This window comes from Triticum dicoccoides, chromosome 5B, assembly GCF_002162155.2.
Source record: "Triticum dicoccoides isolate Atlit2015 ecotype Zavitan chromosome 5B, WEW_v2.0, whole genome shotgun sequence".
Lineage (NCBI taxonomy): Eukaryota > Viridiplantae > Streptophyta > Magnoliopsida > Poales > Poaceae > Triticum > Triticum dicoccoides.
The window spans coordinates 649,686,923-649,709,603 of NC_041389.1; the positions used below are offsets into that span (position 1 = coordinate 649,686,923).

At 44.1% G+C, this 22,681-nt stretch overlaps 1 protein-coding gene across 1 annotated transcript; it reads left to right on the plus strand.

Moving 5' to 3' along the window:
* The first annotated feature begins 20,832 nt into the window (after positions 1-20,832).
* LOC119310390 (putative serpin-Z8) lies at positions 20,833-22,231 on the plus strand. Its single transcript, XM_037586158.1, has 2 exons — positions 20,833-21,089; positions 21,183-22,231. Exons 1-2 carry the CDS (start codon positions 20,833-20,835, stop codon positions 22,213-22,215), a joined length of 1,290 nt encoding a protein of 429 aa, XP_037442055.1. The 3' UTR covers positions 22,216-22,231.
* Positions 22,232-22,681: the final 450 nt, after the last annotated feature.

A 22,681-nucleotide genomic window follows, 5' to 3' on the forward strand; every position in this document is an offset into this window, starting at 1 on the left:
CCACGGCCACGAGCGGCAGCGCGCAGGCGAGGCAGGCCGCGGCCACGACCACCAGCGGGAGGGCGCGGGCCTGAGGGGCTCGGAGGAGCGCGGCCACGGCCACGGGCGGCACGGCCACGACGAGGCGGAGCGCGCCCACGGGCACGGGCGGCACGGCCACGGCCACGGTGGGGCGAGCTAGGTACGGGCGCGCGTGGTTATTTTTGGGCGCCTGTTGGAGTTGCTACTGTTGCTAGCCGGGCAGTATATTTTTGGGCATCTGTTGGAGATACTTGGTCGTCCGGCGCGCTAAAACGCTATTTTGGCGTTGTAAAATTTTTTAGCGCGCGGCTAGATTGGGCGTCTGTTGGAGATGCTCTAATTCCCATAAGTCTAGCATTTTTTTCTCTCTTAAACTCTATGACATTGGACCATAATCTACCATTGACGTCTGACTGAAAAAAAAAATACACTGGCCATTGGACCATATTCCCGAACCAAGCCACAACAGTGCGGGAACAGTCGATGCATACAACCATATTATTAGAAAGCAAAAAAAATTATTGGCCACGTCGAAGGTCACCAGAGCCCTGGCCATCGCCGCCTTGAGCCTGGCCACATCGAAGAAGTCGCTGCCGGACTCGGAGCGGTAGAAGTAGACGATTTTTTGTCAAAAGAGACCGCTTACCGGATCAAAATGGCAAAAAAAGACCACCTCTGGGTTAGATTGGCAAAAGAGACCACCTCGTCGTGGCGGCAGGCGCGCCAAGCGACACGTGGCACCTGTCGCCACGACGTGAGGCGGCCGGCCCCGCCGCCATTCTGCCAGGCGGCCAGTCCCTGGCAACTGAAATCCAGGCCAGCGACGGAACGGAGCTGGGTATGGTGGGCCATGCCGCCATCGGATGAGGCGGCCAGCACTGTAGCCCTGGAACGGCACTGTAGCGACACACTGCTGCTGTAGGGCCATGCCACCACCCGTTCAGGCGGCCGGCACTGTAGCTGCTGCGCGCTGCACTGTAGCGGGACGAGCTGCACTGCTGCTGCTGCACATATATATTACCTTTAAAATAATTTGTGCATATATATTACCTTTAAAATTATTCTAACAATACTCTCACTTATGATGGATCAATAGGTCTTCTCTGTAACTTTATCAAGTCAACCGAACCGCAGGTTGTTTCCTCTTCATTTCTATTTATCAAAACCCATATACTCTAGTGGACATGATGACACACGCATAGCTAAAATTAAAAATAAATTGCATCAAAGGTTGAACGCTGCAATCTGTGCAGCATATATGCGAGACAAATCAGTTAATTAGCAATATAGTGCCAGCCCACGGCAGGCCGTGTGCAACAGCAGCAGTGCAGCTCGTCCCACTTTGCACTAGTAGCAGTGCCAGCCGCCTCAACTGCTGGCGGCATGGCCCAGCAGAAGCAGTGCATTGCTACAGTGCCGCTCCCAGGGCTACAGAATCGGCCGCCTCATACGGTGGCGGCGTGGCCCACCATACCTAGCCCGTTCCGTCGCTGGCCTAAATTTCTGTTGCCCATGACTGGCCGCCTGGCAGCGTGGCGGCGGGGCCAGCCGCCTCACGTCGTGGCGGCAGGCGCCACGTGTCGCCTGCCGCGTCTGCCGCCATGACGAGGGGGTCTTTTTTGTCAATCTGATTCAGAGATGGTTTTTTTTGTCATTTCAATTCGGCGGCTGGTCTCTTTTGACAAAAAATCGAAGTAGACGGTGGGGGTGTGGCCTCTGCTGGCCAGTACGAGGTCAAGCGGGGAGAGCCACAGGCCGTGCCTAGGCGTCTGCTCGCTTGGTGCCACCATGCACGACTCCACCACCTTCACCTCCTGCACCACGGCGTCACTTTTCCTTCTATTTTTCTTTGATAGCACCGCACCCATTTTTCTCCTGCTGATTTAGCGGAGGTGAGCTCGAGTGAAGAGATGTCGAGTTCTTCCCTTTTGTAGTCTATGGGAACAGCGCACGCAGTCGAGTGATCACTTTCATTAATAACTAAAGAATAAGCCAGCCATGGAGTCCAATATCGAGCTTCAAATTCCTGAAGTTCTTGCAAAGAGAATCAGATGCTCGGTCGAAATATTTCTAGAGGAAGGAGCATCGCTATCAATTTTATTTCGGAAGTCGATGCTTGCCGGAGAATCAGATGCTCGAGTTGAATGCTACTCCCTCCGATCCTAAATATTTGTTTTTCTACAGATTTCAACAAGTGACTACATACGAAACAAAATGAATGAATCTACACTCTAAAATATATCTACATACATCAGTATATGATAGTCCATTTAAAATATCTAAAAGACAAATATATAGGAACGGATGGAATAGTATAATGGAACTAAAGCAGGGTATCCTCTGCAATTGCAAGAAGAGGGTCCATTGGCAAATTATATATATTGCTGGTAGAGTACCTTAGAGTAGTTGCTAATCACGCGTATAGTCGCCTTCAAATCGATGGAATTGTTTGATCACGAACATACTACTTTGGTAAAAGTAAAAAATCATCCGTGTACAGTTTGTCTGTTTCTATCCCATAATTACATTGTGATCTTGATCTTCTGTTCCTTAATAGCTCACGCTAGCTATTTTTCCTAGCCATGCAAACCATGTCACATAAGTAATTTATGCCAGTTTAGCTACACGCAAGTCACCTGAATTTTCAATTTGGGTCAGTCAATTTGTTGCCCGTTGATTCTAGCTATGAGATTCGTGCTATGTAATTTTTTCCTGGGCTGTTCTATCATCTATGAGCTGGTTTGGGCTATTAGTTTGGGTTAGTCGAATTGCTATTGGACTGAAGCCCATTACCTGTACCTTCCCTTTGTTTCTTTTCTTTCTGTTTCCTTTTTGTTTTTGTGTGTTTCTCCTTTTCTTTTTCATTATTAATTGGTCTTTTTTGGTAATTTTTATATGTTGGGTGAGTATAAATGTATACACACAAATACTATGCAATATGTGCAAATTTAAATTATTACTCCCTCTGTCCAAAAATAAGTGTCTCAAGCTTAGTATATGTTTATTCTAGAGCTAGTACAAAGTTGAGACAGATATTTTGGGACGGAGGGAGTATATGATTGTATTTGCATACTACAAAAGTGTAATTTTAGCGCAAAGGTGTGTGCAATTTTTTAACCTTTTCAATATCTTTATTCTTAAATAGTAATAATACCTATGGCACAAATTCATTGTTTCTTATACAACTTGCTTTATTATTTTAATTTTGATTTAGCTATTATTTTGTTTTATTTCTTCTTTAAGGGTAATATCCATGCCACTAATTCATTCATTCTTAAAAATATTTATTTTTGTAAAAAAATCACTATTATTTGCTTATTCTTGCATATTTTTGGAAAAAACGCAACTTTTGTGTATATCATGTGCAAATTTTGTCATTGTTTGTTTTAGTTATCTTTTCATTTCCTTTCTTCTTAAAGTGCAATACCAATGCCACCAATTCATTCATCCTTAGAAAAACTCATTATTTTGATTTTTAGTTTTTATTTTATTTCTTTCTTCTTAAAGGATAATACTCGTAATTGGGCGATGATGACCTTCTGATCATACCCGACACGCATGCGGGTGTCCTCGAGGTTGAACCCAATTAATCACCTTGTAGTTGTCCTCCCTTAGAAACCGCTCAAACATGGCGATGATGTGGTTCACCGACCATGGCTCGTCGGTGTACACCACGGTGAGGTCGGTGGTGATGTAGGACCTCATGATGAACTGTGCGTATGTCTTTACGAATATTTCAACTTTTGTTGACTTTCTAGCCAACTTATTATGGTTGTGTGTGCAACTTTCTAGTACTACATGGTGGAGGATTATTGGGGAACGTAGTAATTTCAAAAAAATTCCTACGCACACGCAAGATCATGATGATGCATAGCAACGAGCGGGGAGAGTGAGTCCACGTACCCTCGTAGACCGAAAACGAAAGCGTTAGCACAACGCGGTTGATGTACACTACAAGAAATATGTCAACTTGTGACCTTGGCTATTGATCACTGAAAGGTCATTGTTTTCCATTTGCGACCTTTTTGTGACCAAAAACAGAAGGTCAAAAGCTGGCCGTCGTAAACTGACATTCACGACCTTCTCACCTTCTCTGTGAGAAGGTCATAGACGTTTACGACCAAAATATGCCTACTGTTCTGTTTTGGTCACTAGCAACCTCCCGAGGCCACGTAGGCATCCAATGTGGCAAGCTGATGTGGCACAAGAATCAACCCGGTCCAATTAGGTTTTCTACATGGGCCTAGCCCAACAATTCGGCCTTTTTAATATTTATTTTTCCTATTAATTTTTGCTAACTACATGGGCCTGGCCCAGCAATTCAGCCTTTTTATTTCTAGATGCGGCCTTTTACATCGTATGATCTTTTATTTTTTGCTATTTTATTTTCCACTGTTTTACATTTGTCCCAAATATCATACACTGGTCCCACATGTCAGAAATTTCAAATGTGCTCAAATTATTTTGATAAGTGGGTCACATGAGTCATGTTTCCATTGCACACATTTTCAAATCACATACATAATTACTATTTCATATGAAAGAGAAATTGTAATTCTGGAACATACATAAAATTCACAAACATAGAGAAGATACATTAATTCACATACATAATTCCTATTTCATTCACAAACAAAGAGAAGATACATTAAATTCCCAGATAACCCAGCTATTATTACATAACTTGCTATATAATAATGTCTTGGAGCTTCTTTGAACATCTTTCGTCTTGAATTTACTCAAAATATCTGCCAACAAGAAAACAGAACAGCAAGGATAGGGTGAATAACAACAACAACATGTGATGGGGTGCTATTCCATCTAAACAAGAGACTGAACCCAACAAGCTAGATTCATTCAGCATCATCAACAATTCAGTAAAGTACTGCAGTTTAGAACTGATGAGAAAAAACAACTACACGACTTCATAACTGAACATATTCAAGTAAAAATTGTACAAGTTACATTCCAGTAAACAAACTGTACAAGTTTACGATTCCCTGCTGCATATACATATCACTTGTGTCATGTTTGGGGGTTCAGAATGTACACAACATGTTTATGGTAGATGAACTGCAGCTGCTAGGAATAGTAAAGCAAAGATGTACTGCCACTAATCAGCAAAAACATAACATTTTCTCAGAGTTAATGATAGCACATGGATAAAGATGGAAACAAACAATATTTCTAATCTTGGAACCCAACATAGCAAATCAAAACGAGAGAGGGGCAGAGGTGGCGTGGAGGAGAAAGGACCTTGAGTTGCAGCTCCTCTCCATGGTTGTGTGCCACCCTCCATCTCCTGACTATGATCATCAACATCTACTACTAACAACTCCCTGTGCAATCCTACATTGCAGCAAAAATTCCTCGCCCTCCATTTACTCGCTTTACAATACTCCTAATGCTTGGAGTAGTTCAAGCAGTACTGCAGTAAAACTACTCCTAATGCTATAGCAGTTAACAACAAGGGAAAGTGATGTTCAAAATTTACAGTAAACACTCCACTCCACTGAATATAAATAAAACTTAATAGAATTTAACTAAGCTTTTTCAGTTTCAGAATGTGAAAGCCAGAAAATAAGCTTGCAAGCAAGTTTATGTAAGTAATGCACACTGGAGTACAATACTTCTATAGATTTCTGCAAATAATTCATGATTTTCTAACTACTCCAAGATGTCAAGTTAATTAACTGGAAAAGTAACTAAACTTGCAAATTAAGAAAATCTTGTCAGACCACTTGCAATATCTTCGGTGACAGTACATGTTAAGAACAAACACTTACAATATCTACTGCAAGAACTTGTTTACTCCTGCATATTTGCTTGCATGTTCAGAATCTGCAAATATTCAGAAGCATGTTCAGAATACTTACTGAAAAGTACTGTTAAATGTTGAAAAGTTAAATCTTGTTCAATCTTGTTAAATACTCCAAGAAAAATTACTCCGCACAAATACAGTTCAATCTTGTTAAATACTATAAGCAAAATTACTGGAGTACTGGAGTACTACAATTTAAATGTAATCCAAGCAAATTGAGAAGTTAACAGTACTGCTGCTAACTTGGAGTAGCTTTGACTATGTACAGAGCAAGATGGAGGGTCTAGCTTACTGCTGCTACTCCACATATCTAATTTACTTAACAGAGCAAGATGGAGTAACCCAAAAAAATTAATAGGGCAAGCAAATGTACTCTAAATGGCAGTTCACCAGAGATTTTCAAGTTAAAAATACTCCCAGGGGTAAACAACAATGACATGGACGAAGTAAAGGATGGATGTTGTAAATTAATCCAGTAATTCTTTTTTGTTCTCATATTTTTCACCCTCTAGACACTGCCTAGAGCGCTTACAAGATGACAAAGTTAATTTTGCATAACCATATGGATTCTTATCTTCTTCGGTAAGGGGGGCACATTTACAGCTAATCTATTATATTATTAAAAAGTAACTATGTATAGATGTCTCCATACCCCATATGATTTCTAGACTGCCATGCAAAGCAATGAGTTGAGTCCAATTCCTACACGGCCATGTACCTGTAAAAAAAAAGAAGAAAACTACGCCTATCTATGACATACGTTCCCAAACAGCCTAGCAAAGCGAGGCAAACAAGCTGTGGATCCTAATTATAATGGCCGAGAACTAACAAAATTTGCTCACGTAATATGTGAAACACGCACATATTCGTTTGCACATCCAAAGTGTGTCACGTACTGGAGATGCCTCTGACCGAGAAGTGCAAATTAGAATCACGTATGGAAGGACACTTCCATCAGCATGTTTGCTATTAAAAAAATCATCACGTTTGTTGTACTGACACACAATCAGTTTCCAATTATATCTCAAAACCAATCAACACAAGCTAGTCACGCTACACATCCCAGCTAATTGCAACTTGGCGTTGCAACTTCAGATCCCAGTGGCTGGCTACTCTAACAGTATCTATTACAAGTAAAAAAACACAGCAGAAAATCCTAGACAGTGAAGAACATATTCAGCACGCACGCTGATTAATCACTTGACACACAATGCAATGCAATGCAACGCAAGCAGCAGGTAGCTAGAAGTTAACAAGACAATAAATAAATCCTTGACAGTGGAGAACATATTCAGCACGCACGCTGGATAGAAGAATTTAATGGCTAACTGAAACTGAACCTGAACCTGAATGAATGGATGGTCCTCACAAATCGCAACAGTGGAGCCGCATGATTGCAAGTAAGTAGTGGTGTGGGGATTAGGAGAGGGGCTGCTGCCTTACACGAGGATGTTGAGGGGGAGGCCGGTGGCGTCGAAGTCGCCGGCGAACTTGCGGACGGAGGCGAGGGAGGAGAGGTCCAGCTCCATGAGGTCGAGGCTGGCGGCGGGGGACTCGGCGAGGACGGCCTGGCCCACGTCCTCTGCGGTGGCGAGGTTGCGGACGGCCATGACGACGTGGGCCCCGCGCGCCGCTAGCACCCGCGCCGATCCCGCTCGACGCACCCGTGACTATTGCGGTGAGGCCGGACGCGGAGATGTCGGCGGTGACGTGGTCGACGATGGAGGCCCAGGAGAAGCCCGAGGCGCCCTTCCGGCTGAAGATCCAAGGCAGCATCTTTTCTTCTCTTCTCTTCTCCAATGAATGGATTTCACCGACGACGAGGCGGAGGCGGCGGCCGGCCGGCGGAGAAGAATTCCAAGAAGAGGAAGGAATCCACTGTTCGCATCGGGGCGGCGCGCTGCAAGGTCGGGGACGCGAGCGTCCATGGCGGTGAAGTGCACTGTTTGAGACAGAGAGAGAAATCGAGATGTGTGAGAGAGAGAAAGGAGGAAGAAAGAGAGCACGGGAAGAAGAGAACAGAGAAGAAGGGTGGCACTCATCTGCTGGCTCCGGCAAGCTGTGGCTGGTGGTCACCGGCGGCGGCGTGCAAAAACACAGGAGGAGCTCCTCTCGCGGGGCTCGGGTGCGGGGAATCCTGGGAGGAGGCTGCGAGGACGGGCGCACGGGCGCTCGCTCGATCTCCTCGGGCGTAGAGGTGGCCGGGAGATGCGAAGAGGGGAGGGAGGGACGAGGTCGGCGGTGGTGGGTGAGGAGGACGGCGAGGTCGACGGTGGGTGGGAGAGGACTGGATCGGGAGGGGGTGGGTACGGGGAGGAGGTGGCGGCGGCGGCCGGGACATTGGGAGCAGGGAGGAGGGGTGCGATGGGGGATCTGATCTAGGGTTTGGGCTGCGGGGGGAGGGGGTATCTCCTTTTTTTTTCTGTAGATAGATGGATGGACGGATGTGGAGATATGTATGGATGGATGGCTGGATGGGCGCCATGTCATCGATCCGTGAGAATAGTTTTGATTGGTTCAGAAAATCAATGATCTAAAATAGTTTTCAAGTACTAAATATAGAGGGATTTTGTGAAGTAGCTATCAAAACTATTTTGCAAAAAGGCATCACACAAATTTTCACTCAAGTTAGACCACATTTCATGGATGAGCACCATTTTCTATGCATTTCTGATTTTCTATCTATTTTCAATCATTTTTTTGAGTGCCCGAAATGAGGTTTTTTCGTGAAGGACCTACCATATATTTGTTGCAAAATTGTACCAAATCAATTTTCTAAAATACTAGGACATATTTAATGCACAATTGACCAAATGGTTGGGTGTAAAAAGTTTTGATTCACCTCTCGTGAAAAAGACAAATTCCCGCCGATTCAGTTGGAAGCGGGTCAAATTTGAACTGTAGCTACCTCGTAGTTTGCTCTTTATCTTTTCCAAAAATCATTTCCAGGTACATAAGTATCTATTTAATCAGAGAAATACCAAAAAAATTCCAAGATTCAACCACTAGCTAGGAACGGTCAAGCCCGCCGTTTTGACCGCATTTTGAAACGGGCATAAAAAATTCAAAAAAAATCAAAAAATTGGAAAACATTCGCATTGTGTCATCATATGTGACCAATTTTCCAGGAAAATAATAAACTTGTAATACGGAAATTATTTTAAAAAAGTGTTCTCAGAAACGAGCTATCATGCGTGAAGATTCATGGCTTTCAAGCCAAATGATCAATCTTATGGCCATATTCTTGGCATAATTTGTTCAAATGATCTCATATTATTCACAAGGGGGCATCTTGGAATTCCAAACAATGTTGCCTAAGGGAGTTTTCATTTTCTTTGTACGGAAAATTCATTTTCCATTTTTGAGTGCCCGAAATGAGGTTTTTTCGTGAAGGACCTACCATATATTTGTTGCAAAATTGTACCAAATCAATTTTCTAAAATACTAGGACATATTTAATGCACAATTGACCAAATGTTTGGGTGTAAAAAGTTTTGATCCACCTCTCGTGAAAAAGACAAATTCCCGCCGATTCAGTTGGAAGCGGGTCAAATTTGAACTGTAGCTACCTCGTAGTTTGCTCTTTATTTTTTTGAAAAAACATTTCTAGGTACATAAGTATCTATTTAATCAGAGAAATACCAAAAAAAATTCCAAGATTCAACCACTAGCTAGGAACGGTCAAGCCCGCCGTTTTGACCGCATTTTGAAACGGGCATAAAAATTCAAAAAAATCAAAAAATTCAAAAACCTTTGCATTGTGTCATAATATGTGACCAAGTTTCTAGGAAAAATAATAAACTTGTAATACAGAAATTATTTCTAAAAAGTGTTCTCAGAAACGAGCTATCATGCGTGAAGATTCATGGCTTTCAAGCCAAATGATCAATCTTATGGCCACATTCATGGCATAGTTTGTTCAAATGATATCATATCATGCACAAGGGGGCATCTTGGAATTCCAAACAATGTTGCCTAAGGGAGTTTTCATTTCCTTTGCACGGAAAAATCATTTTCCATTTTCCGAGTCCCTGAAATGAGTTTTTTTGTGAAGGACCTACCATATATTTGTTGCAAAATTGGACCAAATCAATTTTATAAAATACTAGGCCATATTTAATGCACAATTGACAAAATGGTTGGGTGTAAAAAGTTTTGATCGACCTCTCGTGAAAAAGACAAATTCCCGCCGATTTAGTTGGAAGCGGGTCAAATTTGAACTGCAGGTGCATCATAGTTTGCTCTTTATTTTTTTGAAAAATCATTTCTAGGTAAATAAGTATGTATTTAATCAGAAATACATGGTTTGATGGCGAGATATAGAGATTTGGACGGTGGCCGAGGGCCCCAACTCTAGAGCGCATAAGCTCGCATGCCCGCCGCGTGGTCACCGCGTGACCATGGAGTTGCCATGCGTTCTAGGCAACCTATGCATGTCTAGTGGGTTGGGCACTCCCCAGGTAGGTGCTAGGAAGAAAATTATAATATAAGATTCTCATGAGGAGACCGAACTATGCTCAAACATGAATTAGCAGCCAAGTGTTTGATTAGCGGTACGGGAAATGCACATGGCCAATGGGCGTGAGTTTTGGCTGAGGATGATCATATACTAAGAAGAATGTCTTCACAAATTTTTAGGGAAATCAAGAATATATAAATAACACTTCCTTCACAAAGTGTTGCTCTGAACAAAATAGGAAAATGAATATTGTTGAGTTATTTTTGAACTAGGCAAGGAAGGTTTTTGACATATTTGATGAAGATATGATCCAAACAATTTATGAGAATTTTTTGGGAATTTTTGGAATAACAGAAATATAGGTTGCTTCACAACCTAGGGCAAAAATTGACACATGGACATGACACATAGGCAAAACTGATGAGATGGCGCCTAGTCATCACAACCCACCACAATATACAAGGCTATGACCATCTATATTGGTCGTTAACAACTAGAAATAAGGCAGCGGACCAGCATTGTTTGTTTTATGACCATTTCGTGTAAGGAAATTACGACCTTTCTGACCAAAATGGTCGCAATGGTTTAGGGCTTGGAGCCCCCCGAACAGCTTTTGACCAATTGGTCTCAAATGGTCATAGATCTATGACCAATTCTTCTAGGGTCACTGACAGAAGGTCACTAGTTGACATATTTCTTGTAGTGGTAGTCATACGTCTTCACGATCCGACAGATCCAAGTACCGAACGTACGGCACCTCCGAGTTCAGCACACGTTTAGCTCGATGACGTCCCACGAACTCCGATCCAGCAGAGCTTCACATGAGAGTTTCGTCAGCACGACGACGTGATGACGGTGATGATGTTGCTACCGACGCAGGGCTTCCCCTAAGCACCGCGGCGATATGACCGAGGTGGAATATGATGGAGGGGGCACCGCACACGGCTGGGAGAGATCAACAGATCAACTTGTGTGTCTAGAGGTGCCCCTGCCCCCGTATATAAAGGAGCAAGGGGGGGAGGCGGCCGACCAGGAGGAGGGCACGCTCCTCCTTTCCTTGTAGGAGTAGGAGAACGAAAGGAAGGGAGAGAGGAGAAGAAGGAAAAAGGGGGGCGCCGCCCCCCTCCTTGTCCAATTTGGACTAGAGGGGGAGGGGGCGCGCGGCTGCCCTGGTCGCCCCTCCTCTTCTCACTAAGGCCCATTAGGCCCAATATACTCCCCGGGGGGTTCCGGTAACCCCCCCAGTACTCCGGTAAATGTTCGAAACCTCCTGAAACACTTCCGGTGTCCGAACATAGTCGTCCAGTATATCGATCTTTACGTTTTGACCATTTCAAGACTCCTCGTCATGTCCGTGATCATATCCAAGACTCCGAACTACCTTCGATACATCAAAACACAAAAACTCATAATACCGATCGTCACCGAACTTTAAGCGTGCAGACCCTACGGGTTCGAGAACTATGTAGACATGACCGAGACACGTCTCCGGTCAATAACCAATAGCGGAACCTGGATGCTCATATTGGTTCCCACATATTCTACGAAGATCTTTATCGGTCAAACCGCATAACAACATACGTTGTTCCCTTTGTCATCGGTATATTACTTGCCTGAGATTTGATCATCGGTATCTCAATACCTAGTTCAACCTCGTTACCGGCAAGTCTCTTTACTCGTTATGTAATGCATCATCCGACAACTAACTCATTAGTCACATTGCTTGCAAGGCTTATAGTGATGTGCATTACCTAGAGGGCCCAGAGATATCTCTCCGACAATCAGAGTGACGGATCCTAATCTCGAAATACACCAACTCAGCAAGTACCTTCGGAGACACCTGTAGAGCACCTTTATAATCACCTAGTTACATTATGACGTTTGGTAGCACACAAAGTGTTCCTCTGGTAAATGGGAGTTGCATAATCTCATAGTCATAGGAACATGTATAAGTCATGAAGAAAGAAATAGCAACATACTAAACGATCAAGTGCTAAGCTAACGGAATGGGTCAAGTCAATCACATCATTCTCCTAATGATGTGATCCCGTTAATCAAATGACAACTCATGTTTATGGTTAGGAAACATAACCATCTTTGATTAACGAGCTAGTCAAGTAGAGGCATACTAGTGACACTATGTTTGTCTATGCATTCACACATGTATTATGTTTCCGGTTAATACAATTCTAGCATGAATAATAAACATTTATCATGATATGAGGAAATAAATAATAACTTTATTATTGCCTCTAGGGCATATTTCCTTCAGTCTCTTACTTGCACCGGAGTCAATAATCTAGATTACACAGTAATGATTCTAACACCCATGGAGTCTTGGTGCTGATCATGTTTTGCTCGTGGAAGAGGCTTAATCAACGGGTCTGCAACATTCAGATCCGTATGTATCTTGCAAATCTCTATGTCTCCCACCTAGACTTGATCCGGATGGAATTGAAGCGTCTCTTGATGTGCTTGGTTCTCTTGTGAAATCTGGATTCCTTTGCCAAGGCAATTGCACCAGTATTGTCACAAAAGATTTTCATTGGACCCGATGCACTAGGTATGACCCCTAGATCGGTATGAACTCCTTCATCCAGACTCCTTCATTTGCTGCTTCAGAAGCAGCTACGTACTCCACTTCACACATAGATCCCGCCATGACACTTTGTTTAGAACTGCACTAACTGATAGCTCCACCGTTCAATATTAACACGTATCCAGTTTGTGATTTAGAATCGTCCAGATCAGTGTCAAAACTTGCATCGACGTAACCATTTACGATTAGCTCTTTGTCACCTCCATAAACGAGAAACATATCCTTAGTCCTTTTCAGGTATTTCAGGATGTTCTTGACCGCCGTCCAGTGATCCACTCCTGGATTACTTTGGTACCTCCCTGCTAAACTAATAGCAAGGCACACATCAGGTCTGGTACACAGCATTGCATACATGATAGAGCCTATGGCTGAAGCATAGGGAACATCTTTCATTTTCTCTCTATCTTCTGCAGTGGTCGGGCATTGAGTCTGACTCAACTTCACACCTTGTAATACAGGCAAGAGCCCCTTCTTTGCTTGATCCATTTTGAACTTCTTCAAAACTTTATAAAGTATGTGCTTTGTGAAAGTCCAATTAAGCGTCTTGATCTATCTCTATAGATCTTGATGCCCAATATATAAGCAGCTTCACCGAGGTCTTTCATTGAAAAACTTTTATTCAAGTATCCTTTTATGCTATCCAGAAATTCTATATCATTTCCAATCAACAATATGTCGTCCACATATAATATCAGAAATGCTACAGAGCTCCCACTCACTTTCTTGTAAATACATGCTTCTCCAAAAGTCTGTATAAAACCATATGCTTTGATCACACTTCAAAGCATTTATTCCAACTCCGAGAGGCTTGCACCAGTCCATAAATGGATCGGTGGAGCTTGCACACTTTGTTAGCACCTTTCGGATCGACAAAACCTTCTGGTTGCATCATATACAACTCTTCTTCCAGAAATCCATTCAGGAATGCAGTTTTGACATCCATTTGCCATATTTCATAATCATAAAATGCGGAAATTGCTAACATGATTCGGACAGACTTAAGCATCGCTACGGGTGAGAAAGTCTCATCGTAGTCAACTCCTTGAACTTGTCGAAAACCTTTTGCAACAAGTCGAGTTTTATAGACAGTTACATTACCATCAGCGTTAGTCTTCTTCTTGAAGATCCATTTATTCTTGATGGCTTGACGATCATCGGGCAAGTCAACCAAAGTCCATACTTTGTTCTCATACATGGATCCCATCTCAGATTTTATGGCCTCAAGCCATTTTGCGGAATCTGGGCTCATCATCGCTTCCTCATAGTTCGTAGGTTCATCATGGTCAAGTAACATGACTTCCAGAATAGGATTACCGTACCACTCTAGTGCGGATCTTATTGTGGTTGACCTACGAGGTTCGGTAGTAACTTGATCTGAAGTTTCATGATCAATATCATTAGCTTCCTCACTAATTGGTGTAGGTGTTACAGGAACCGGTTTATGTGATGAACTACTTTCCAATAAGGGAGCAGGTACAGTTACCTCATCAAGTTCTACTTTCCTGCCACTCACTTCTTTCGAGAGAAACTCCTTCTCTAGAAAGGATCCATTCTTAGCAACGAATGTCTTGCCTTCGGATCTGTGATAGAAGGTGTACCCAATAGTTTCCTTTGGGTATCCTGACACATTTCTCCGATTTGGGTTCGAGCTTATCAGGTTGAAGATTTTTCACATAAGCATCGCAACCCCAAACTTTAAGAAACGACAACTTTGGTTTCTTACCAAACCACAGTTCATAAGGCGTCGTCCAATGAATTTTGATGGTGCCCTATTTAACGTGAATGCAGCCGTCTCTAAAGCATAATCCCAAAACGATAGCGGTAAATCAGTAAGAGACATCATAGATCGTACCATATCTCGTAAAGTACGATTACGACGTTCGGACACACCATTACGCTGTGGTGTTCTAGGTGGCGTGAGTTGAGAAACTATTCCGCATTGTTTCAAATGTAGACCAAACTCGTAACTCAAATATTCTCCTCCACGATCAAATCATAGAAACTTTATTTTCTTGTTACGATGATTTTCCACTTCACTCTGAAATTCTTTGAACTTTTCAAATGTTTTAGACTTATGTTTCATTAAGTAGATATATCCATATCTGCTCAAATCATCTGTGAAGGTGAGAAAATAACGATACCCGCTGCGAGCCTCAATATTCGTCGGACCACACACATCAGTATGTATGATTTCCAAAAAATCTGTTGCTCGCTCCATAGTTCCACAGAACGGCGTTTTAGTCATCTTGCCCATGAGGCATGGTTCGCAAGTACCAAGTGATTCATAATCAAGTGATTCCAAAAGTCCATCAGTATGGAGTTTCTTCATGCGCTTTACACCAATATGACCCAAGCGGCAATGCCACAAATAAGTTGCACTATCATTATCAACTCTACATCTTTTGGCTTCAACATTATGAATATGTGTGTCACTACTATCGAGATTTAACACGAATAGACCACTCTTCAAGGGTGCATGACCATAAAAGATATTACTCATATAAATAGAACAACCATTATTCTCAGATTTAAATGAATAACCATCTCACATCAAACAAGATCTAGATATAATGTTCATGCTCAACGCTGGCACCAAATAACAATTATTTAGGTCTAAAACTAATACCGAAGGTAGATGTAGAGGTAGCGTGCCGACGGAGATCACATCGACTTTGGAACCATTTCCCACGCGCATCGTCACCTCGTCCTTAGCCAGTCTTCGCTTAATCCGTAGTCCCTGTTTCGAGTTGCAAATATTAGCAACAGAACCAGTATCAAATACCCAGGTGCTACTGCAAGCTCTAGTAAGGTACACATCAATAACATGTATATCACATATACCTTTGTTCACCTTGCCATCCTTCTTATCCGCCAAATACTTGGGGCAGTTCCGCTTCCAGTGACCAGTCTGCTTGCAGTAGAAGCACTCAGTCTCAGGCTTAGGTCCAGACTTGGGTTTCTCTCTTGAGCAGCAACTTGTTTGCTGTTCTTCTTGAAGTTCCCCTTTTTCTTCCCTTTGCCCTTTTTCTTGAAATTGGTGGTCTTGTTGACCATCAACACTTGATGCTCCTTCTTGATTTCTACCTCCGCAACCTTTAGCATTGTGAAGAGCTCGGGAATTGTCTTATCCATCCCTTGCATATTATAGTTCGTCATGAAGCTCTTGTAGCTTGGTGGCAATGATTGAAGAATTCTGTCAATGACACTATCATCCGGAAGATTAACTCCTAGTTGAATCAAGTGATTGTTATACCCAGACATTTTGAGTATATGTTCACTGACATAACTATTCTCCTTCATCTTGCAGCTGTAGAACTTATTGGAGACTTCATATCTCTCAATCTGGGCATTTGCTTGAAATATTAACTTCAACTCCTGGAACATATCATATGCTCCATGATGTTCAAAACATCGTTGAAGTCCCGGTTCTAAGCCGTAAAGCATGGCACACTGAACTATCGAGTAGTCATCAGCTTTGCTCTGCCAAACGTTCACAACATCTGTAGTTGCATCTGCAGCAGGCCTGTCATCCAGCGGTGCTTCTAGGACGTAATTCTTCTGTGCAGCAATGAGGATAATCCTCAAGTTACGGACCCAGTCCGTGTAATTGCTACCATCATCTTTCAACTTTGCTTTCTCAAGGAACGCATTAAAATTCAACGGAACAACAACACGGGCCATCTATCTACAATAACATAGACAAGCAAAATACTATCAGGTACTAAGTTCATGATAAATTTAAGTTCAATTAATCATATTACTTAAGAACTCCCACTTAGATAGATATCTCTCTAATCATCTAAGTGATCACGTGATCCAAATCAACTAAACCATAACCGATCATCACGTGAAATGGAGTAGTTTTCAATGGTGAACATCATTATGTTGATCATATCTACTATATGATTCACGCTCGACCTTTCGGTCTCAGTGTTCCGAGGCCATATCTGCATATGCTAGGCTCGTCAAGTTTAACCTGAATATCATGCGTGTGCAAAACTGGCTTGCACCCGTTGTAGATGAACGTTGAGCTTATCACACCCGATCATTACGTGGTGTCTCGGCACGACGAACTTTGGCAACGGTGCATACTCAGGGAGAACACTTTTACCTTGAAATTTAGTGAGAGATCATCTTATAATGCTACCATCAATCAAAGCAAAATAAGATGCATAAAGGATAAACATCACATGCAATCAATATAAGTGATATGATATGACCATCATCATCTTGTGCTTGTGATCTCCATCTCTGAAGCACTGTCATGATCACCATCGTCACCGACGCGACACCTTGATCTCCATCGTAGCATCGTTGTCGTCTCGCCAACTATTGCTTCTACGACTATCACTACCGCTTAGTGATAAAGTAAAGCAATTATAGGGCGATTGCATTGCATACAATAAAGCGACAACCATATAGCTCCTGCCAGTTGCCGATAACTCGGTTACAAAACATGATCATCTCATACAATAAAATATAGCATCATGTCTTGACCATATCAGATCACAGCATGTCCTGCAAAAACAAGTTAGACGTCCTCTACTTTGTTGTTGCAAGTTTTACGTGGCTGCTACGGGCTGAGCAAGAACCATTCTTACCTACGCATCAAAACCACAACGATATTTTGTCAAGTTAGTGTTGTTTTAACATTCACAAAGACCGGGCATAGCCACACTCGGTTCTACTAAAGTTGTAGAAACAGACACCCGCCAGCCACCTGTGTGCAAAGCACGTCAGTAGAATCAGTCTCGCGTAAGCGTACGCGTAATGTCGGTCCGGGCCGCTTCATCCAACAATATCGCCGAACCAAAGTATGACATGCTGGTAAGCAGTATGACTTGTATGGCCCACAACTCACTTGTGTTCTACTCGTGCATATAACATCTACGCATAAACCTGGCTCAGATGCCACTGTTGGGGAACGTAGTAATTTCAAAAAATTTCCTACGCACACGCAAGATCATGGTGATGCAGAGCAACGAGCTGGGAGAGTGAGTCCACGTACCCTCGTAGACCGAAAGCGGAAGCGTTAGCACAACGCGGTTGATGTAGTCGTACGTCTTCACGATCTGACCGATCCAAGTACCGAACATACGGCACCTCCGAGTTCAGCACACGTTCAGCTCGATGACGTCCCGCGAACTCCGATCCAGCAGAGCTTCACAGGAGAGTTCCGTCAGCACGACGGCGTGATGATGGTGATGATGTTGCTACTGACGCAGGGCTTCGCCTAAGAACCGCTACGATATGACCAAGGTGGAATATGGTGGAGGGGGGCACTGCACACGGCTGGGAGAGATCAACATATCAACTTGTGTGTCTAGAGGTGCTCCCCTGGCCCCATATATAAAGGAGCAAGGGGGAGGCGGCCGGTCAGGAGGAGGGCGCGCCAAGGGGGGAGTGCTACTCCCACCGGGAGTAGGACTCCTCCTTTCCTTGAAGGAGTAGGAAAAGGGAAGGAAGGGAGAGAACAGAAGGAAAAAGGGGTGCGGCCCCCCTCCTTGTCCAATTCGAACTAGAGGGGGAGGGGGAGCGCGACTGCCCTGACCGCCCCTTCTCTTCTCCCACTAAGGCCCATTAGGCCCAATATACTCCCGGGGGGTTCCGGTAACCCCCCCGGTACTCCGGTAAATGTCTGAAACCTCCCGAAACACTTTCGGTGTCCGAACATAGTCGTCCAATATATCGATCTTTACGTCTCGACTATTTCAAGACTCCTCGTCATGTCCGTGATCATTTTCGAGACTCCAAACTACCTTCGGTACATCAAAACACAAAAACTCATAATACCGATCGTCACCGAACTTTAAGCGTGTGGACCCTACGAGTTCGAGAACTATGTAGACATGACCGAGACACGTCTCCGGTCAATAACCAATAGCGGAACCTGGATGCTCATATTGGTTCCCACATATTCTATGAGATCTTTATCGGTCAAACCGCATAACAACATACGTTGTTCCCTTTGTCATCGGTATATTACTTGCCCGAGATTCGATCGTCGATATCTCAATACCTAGTGCAATCTCGTTACTGGCAAGTCTCTTTACTCGTTATGTAATGCATCATCCCACAACTAACTCATTAGTCACATTGCTTGCAAGGCTTATAGTGATGTGCATTACCGAGAGGGCCCAGAGATACCTCTCCGACAATCGGAGTGACAAATCCTAATCTCGAAATACGCCAACTCAACAAGTACCTTCGGAGACACCTGTAGAGCACCTTTATAATCACCCAGTTACGTTGTGATGTTTGGTAGCACACAAAGTGTTCCTCCGGTAAACGGGAGTTGCATAATCTCATAGTCATAGGAACATGTATAAGTCATGAAGAAAGCAATAGCAACATACTGAACGATCAAGTGCTAAGCTAACGGAATGAGTCAAGTCAATCACATCATTCTCCTAATGATGTGATCCCATTAATCAAATGACAACTCATGTCTATGGTTAGAAAACTTAACCATCTTTGATTAACGAGCTAGTCAAGTAGATGCATACTAGTGACACTATGTTTGTCTATGTATTCACACATGTATTATGTTTCCGGTTAATACAATTCTAGCATGAATAATAAACATTTATCATGTACGAGGAAATAAATAATAACTTTATTATTGCCTGTAGAGCATATTTCCTTCAAGGATGAGAACAAAGCGGGGTGCAACACTACCGCCTCACTGACATGGCTCAAAGCCAAAAATAATAATAATTGTGCAACTTCTGCTTATTTCTCAACCAACACTAGCATTGGTTGTTAGGAACTCCTACTACTATTCCAGAACAAAAGTGAGCCATCATACCACTCTCTATGCAACTCTAACTACTGCAGTTGCCAATAAATGTGACTATGAATGAATCAACTTGTGCATACCTTCTCTAGCCAACTTTGTATAACCATGTGTGCAACGTTCCGGTACAACTTCAACATGTGCTAGTTCCATGACCAATTTAGTATGACTGTGTGCACAATAAACATGCTTGTATTTTGCTGAGGAGTGTGGTCACCTCGACCACCCACTTCAATTTTGCCGAGGAGAGAGTGTTGCCTCGACTGTCATCTTGGATCAAGCCCCCCATGACCAACGCCTCTTGCCACCTTATGGGCCTATGTGCGTCGCCCCGGCCAGATGCCACCTAGCGCCCCAAATGCAATGCGGGAGATTGTGCGGCCAAGAGGCCATGCGTTCGGCACGCCTGAATTGTGTAGTTGCACACATTAGAATTTGAAGAAAAAAATTACACAGGTTTTGCTTGCTACGTTGATGATCGGATGGTAAGGGAGGCGGACTCTATCACAAGCTCAACATTTTGTGCATGATATTGTGTTTGCATAGATGAAACTTGGCAATATATCAACGTTGGCCATATAATACTTTGGTTGTGAATATAATATAATATGTATAAAGATTTATCCAGAAAATCAGCATAGGCGAGGGAGCTTTGAATGGCACCAAATAGATGCAAAGGTACATAATAAGTAGTAATTTTTGACTTTTTTATAGGGAAATGCGAAGGTGTTCTTTTTTAAAGAAATTGCAAAAATAATAAATGAAAGAAGGTATAAAACTGGGCCGTAGAGGATATCGAGGGAGGCCGAATAAGTCCAAACTGGCTAACTCAAACTAGCCCATTATTAGCAATAAAAAAGGAATTTCTCAAAAAAAAAGCAATGAAAAAGGAATGTCTAAAAAAAGCAATAAAAAAGGAAACCGACATTTTCTCCTAAAAAAAGCGAAACCGACGTTATAATTATAACTCCAAATCGAAATCCAAATCAGATCGGAGGCCGATGCACGGATGGATTCTTATTCTCTATGCAGGAATCAATCATCAATCAAAGCAAGCAAAAAAAGTCGCCACGAAGGCAGGAACGATGAAACCACGAAGCAAAAAAAGCGCGGCCTTGATGGATCCAGCGACGACGATGCCTCGTCCGCGCAAGAAGTCGCGGCAGTCCGGCTCTGCCCGTGTTGGGCAACCGAAACAGAGGGATGCACTGATGGAGCAGAGCTTACCTGCCACAGGATATGAGTTGCCGGTGACCAAAAACCCGTCGGTGCAGTTGGATGTAGTAGGGCCGACGGGGAATCCTGGCTCCAGCGGCCTGGCAGCGCTCGCCGTCGGGCTCGCGAGGCGCCTTGCCGATGGGAGCGTGGACGACAACCTAGTCTTCTCGCCGCTGTCCATCTACACCGCTCTGGCGCTCCTGGCCGCCGGCGCCCGGGATGCCACACTGGACGAGATCCTCCGCGTGCTCGGCGCACGGTCGCGCAGCGAGCTCGAGAACTTTGTGTCGCACATGGCGGCGGACGCACTCCAAGACAGGTCCGCCTCGGGCGGCCCCCGCATAGCATTCGCGTGTGGCATCTGGAGCGACCTGACGAGGTGTCTGAAGCTGTCCTTCCGTGAGGCCGTCGTGGGCACGTACAAGGCCGAGGCCAGCAGCGTCGACTTCCGCGGCGCGCCGGAGGCAGCCCGGAGCCAGATCAACGGGTGGGCGGCTCAGGTGACGAGGAACCTCATCGACTCGGTCCTCCCGGCGGGGTCGATAAGCCCGGCGACTCGGGTCGTGCTCGGCAACGCCATGTACTTCAAGGGCAATTGGGAGGACCAGCCGTTCGACAAGAGGCACACCGCACACGAGCCATTTTACCGGCTCGACCGCAGCCAGGTCGACGTGCCCTTCATGCAGAGCTCGGACTCACAGTTCGTCGCCGTGCATGACGGGTTCAAGGTGCTCATGCTCCAGTACAAGATGGCGGCGCCAGATTACCAGGAACAGGCGACCTCTAACTCCGATCATAGCGGGCATACGCAGTTCTCGATGTGCATCTTCCTCCCGGACGCCCATGACGGTCTGCTGGGGCTTCTGGACACGATAGCGTCCCGGCCTGGGTTCCTGCAGGACCACCTGCCGGAGGTGCAGATCACCCTCAGCGAGTTTCGGGTGCCAAAGTTCAAGCTGTCCTTCCACAGCAGCGTCGTTGCCGTCCTCAAGAAGCTGGGGCTCGAGCTGCCATTCTGCCTGGAAGGCGACCTAGCTGACATGGTGGAGGACGACGGCTCTGGCTTGCCGATTGTAGTGGAGGATGTCATCCACAAGGCCGTCGTTGAGGTAAACGAGGAAGGTACTGAAGCCGCCGCGGTCACTATGGTCATCTCGGCTCCTAGATGCGCACGAAGGGGGAGGAGGCCACCGCCTCCACAAGTGAATTTCATCGCCGACCATCCGTTTGCTTACTACATAGTGGAGGAGGCGACCGGCGCAGTTGTCTTTGCGGGGCATGTTGTCGACCCCTCGGAGTAATAAATTAAAATAGCTAGCTGTTGAGTTGAACGAACACAATTTCTTTTCCTAGTTTTGATTTCAGAACTGCTTTTTATACGAGCGCTACTTGTGCTATGATGAATTTATATGGATGAATATTTTTAACCTCATGAAAATCTTCTTTGTGCTTTCTTGAAGTGTAATTTTTCGAGTGAGTTTTATTGGTTTGTTAATCTGCTTATCAACTAGTAGGAGTGAGTTTCAGTTTTCTGTAGCTCTGTCCTCCTACAGATTCATGGTTACTGTCCAGAGTCGAGATGCAGGGTTTTCTTGCGTAGCACAGACTTGTGAGATGAATCAAAACAAAGAACTGCTCACAGAAACCTGCAAACGATCTTGGCAAATAGCACTGAAATGTGTAGTTTTTGTTTTGCAGTTGACATTTTATATTTTCAGTAGGCAGGTCGTGATTGTATTATCACTTGGTGTGAGGTCCAGATTGTTT

Coding starts and splice junctions, on each gene's coding strand:
- LOC119310390 (XM_037586158.1), top strand. CDS start 20,833: ATGCCTCGTCCGCGCAAGAAGTCGCGGCAGTCCGGCTCTGCCCGTGTT. Junction 21,090..21,182: donor AACCTAGTCTTCTCGCCGCT/GTCCATCTACAC, acceptor ACGGTCGCGCAG/CGAGCTCGAGAACTTTGTGT.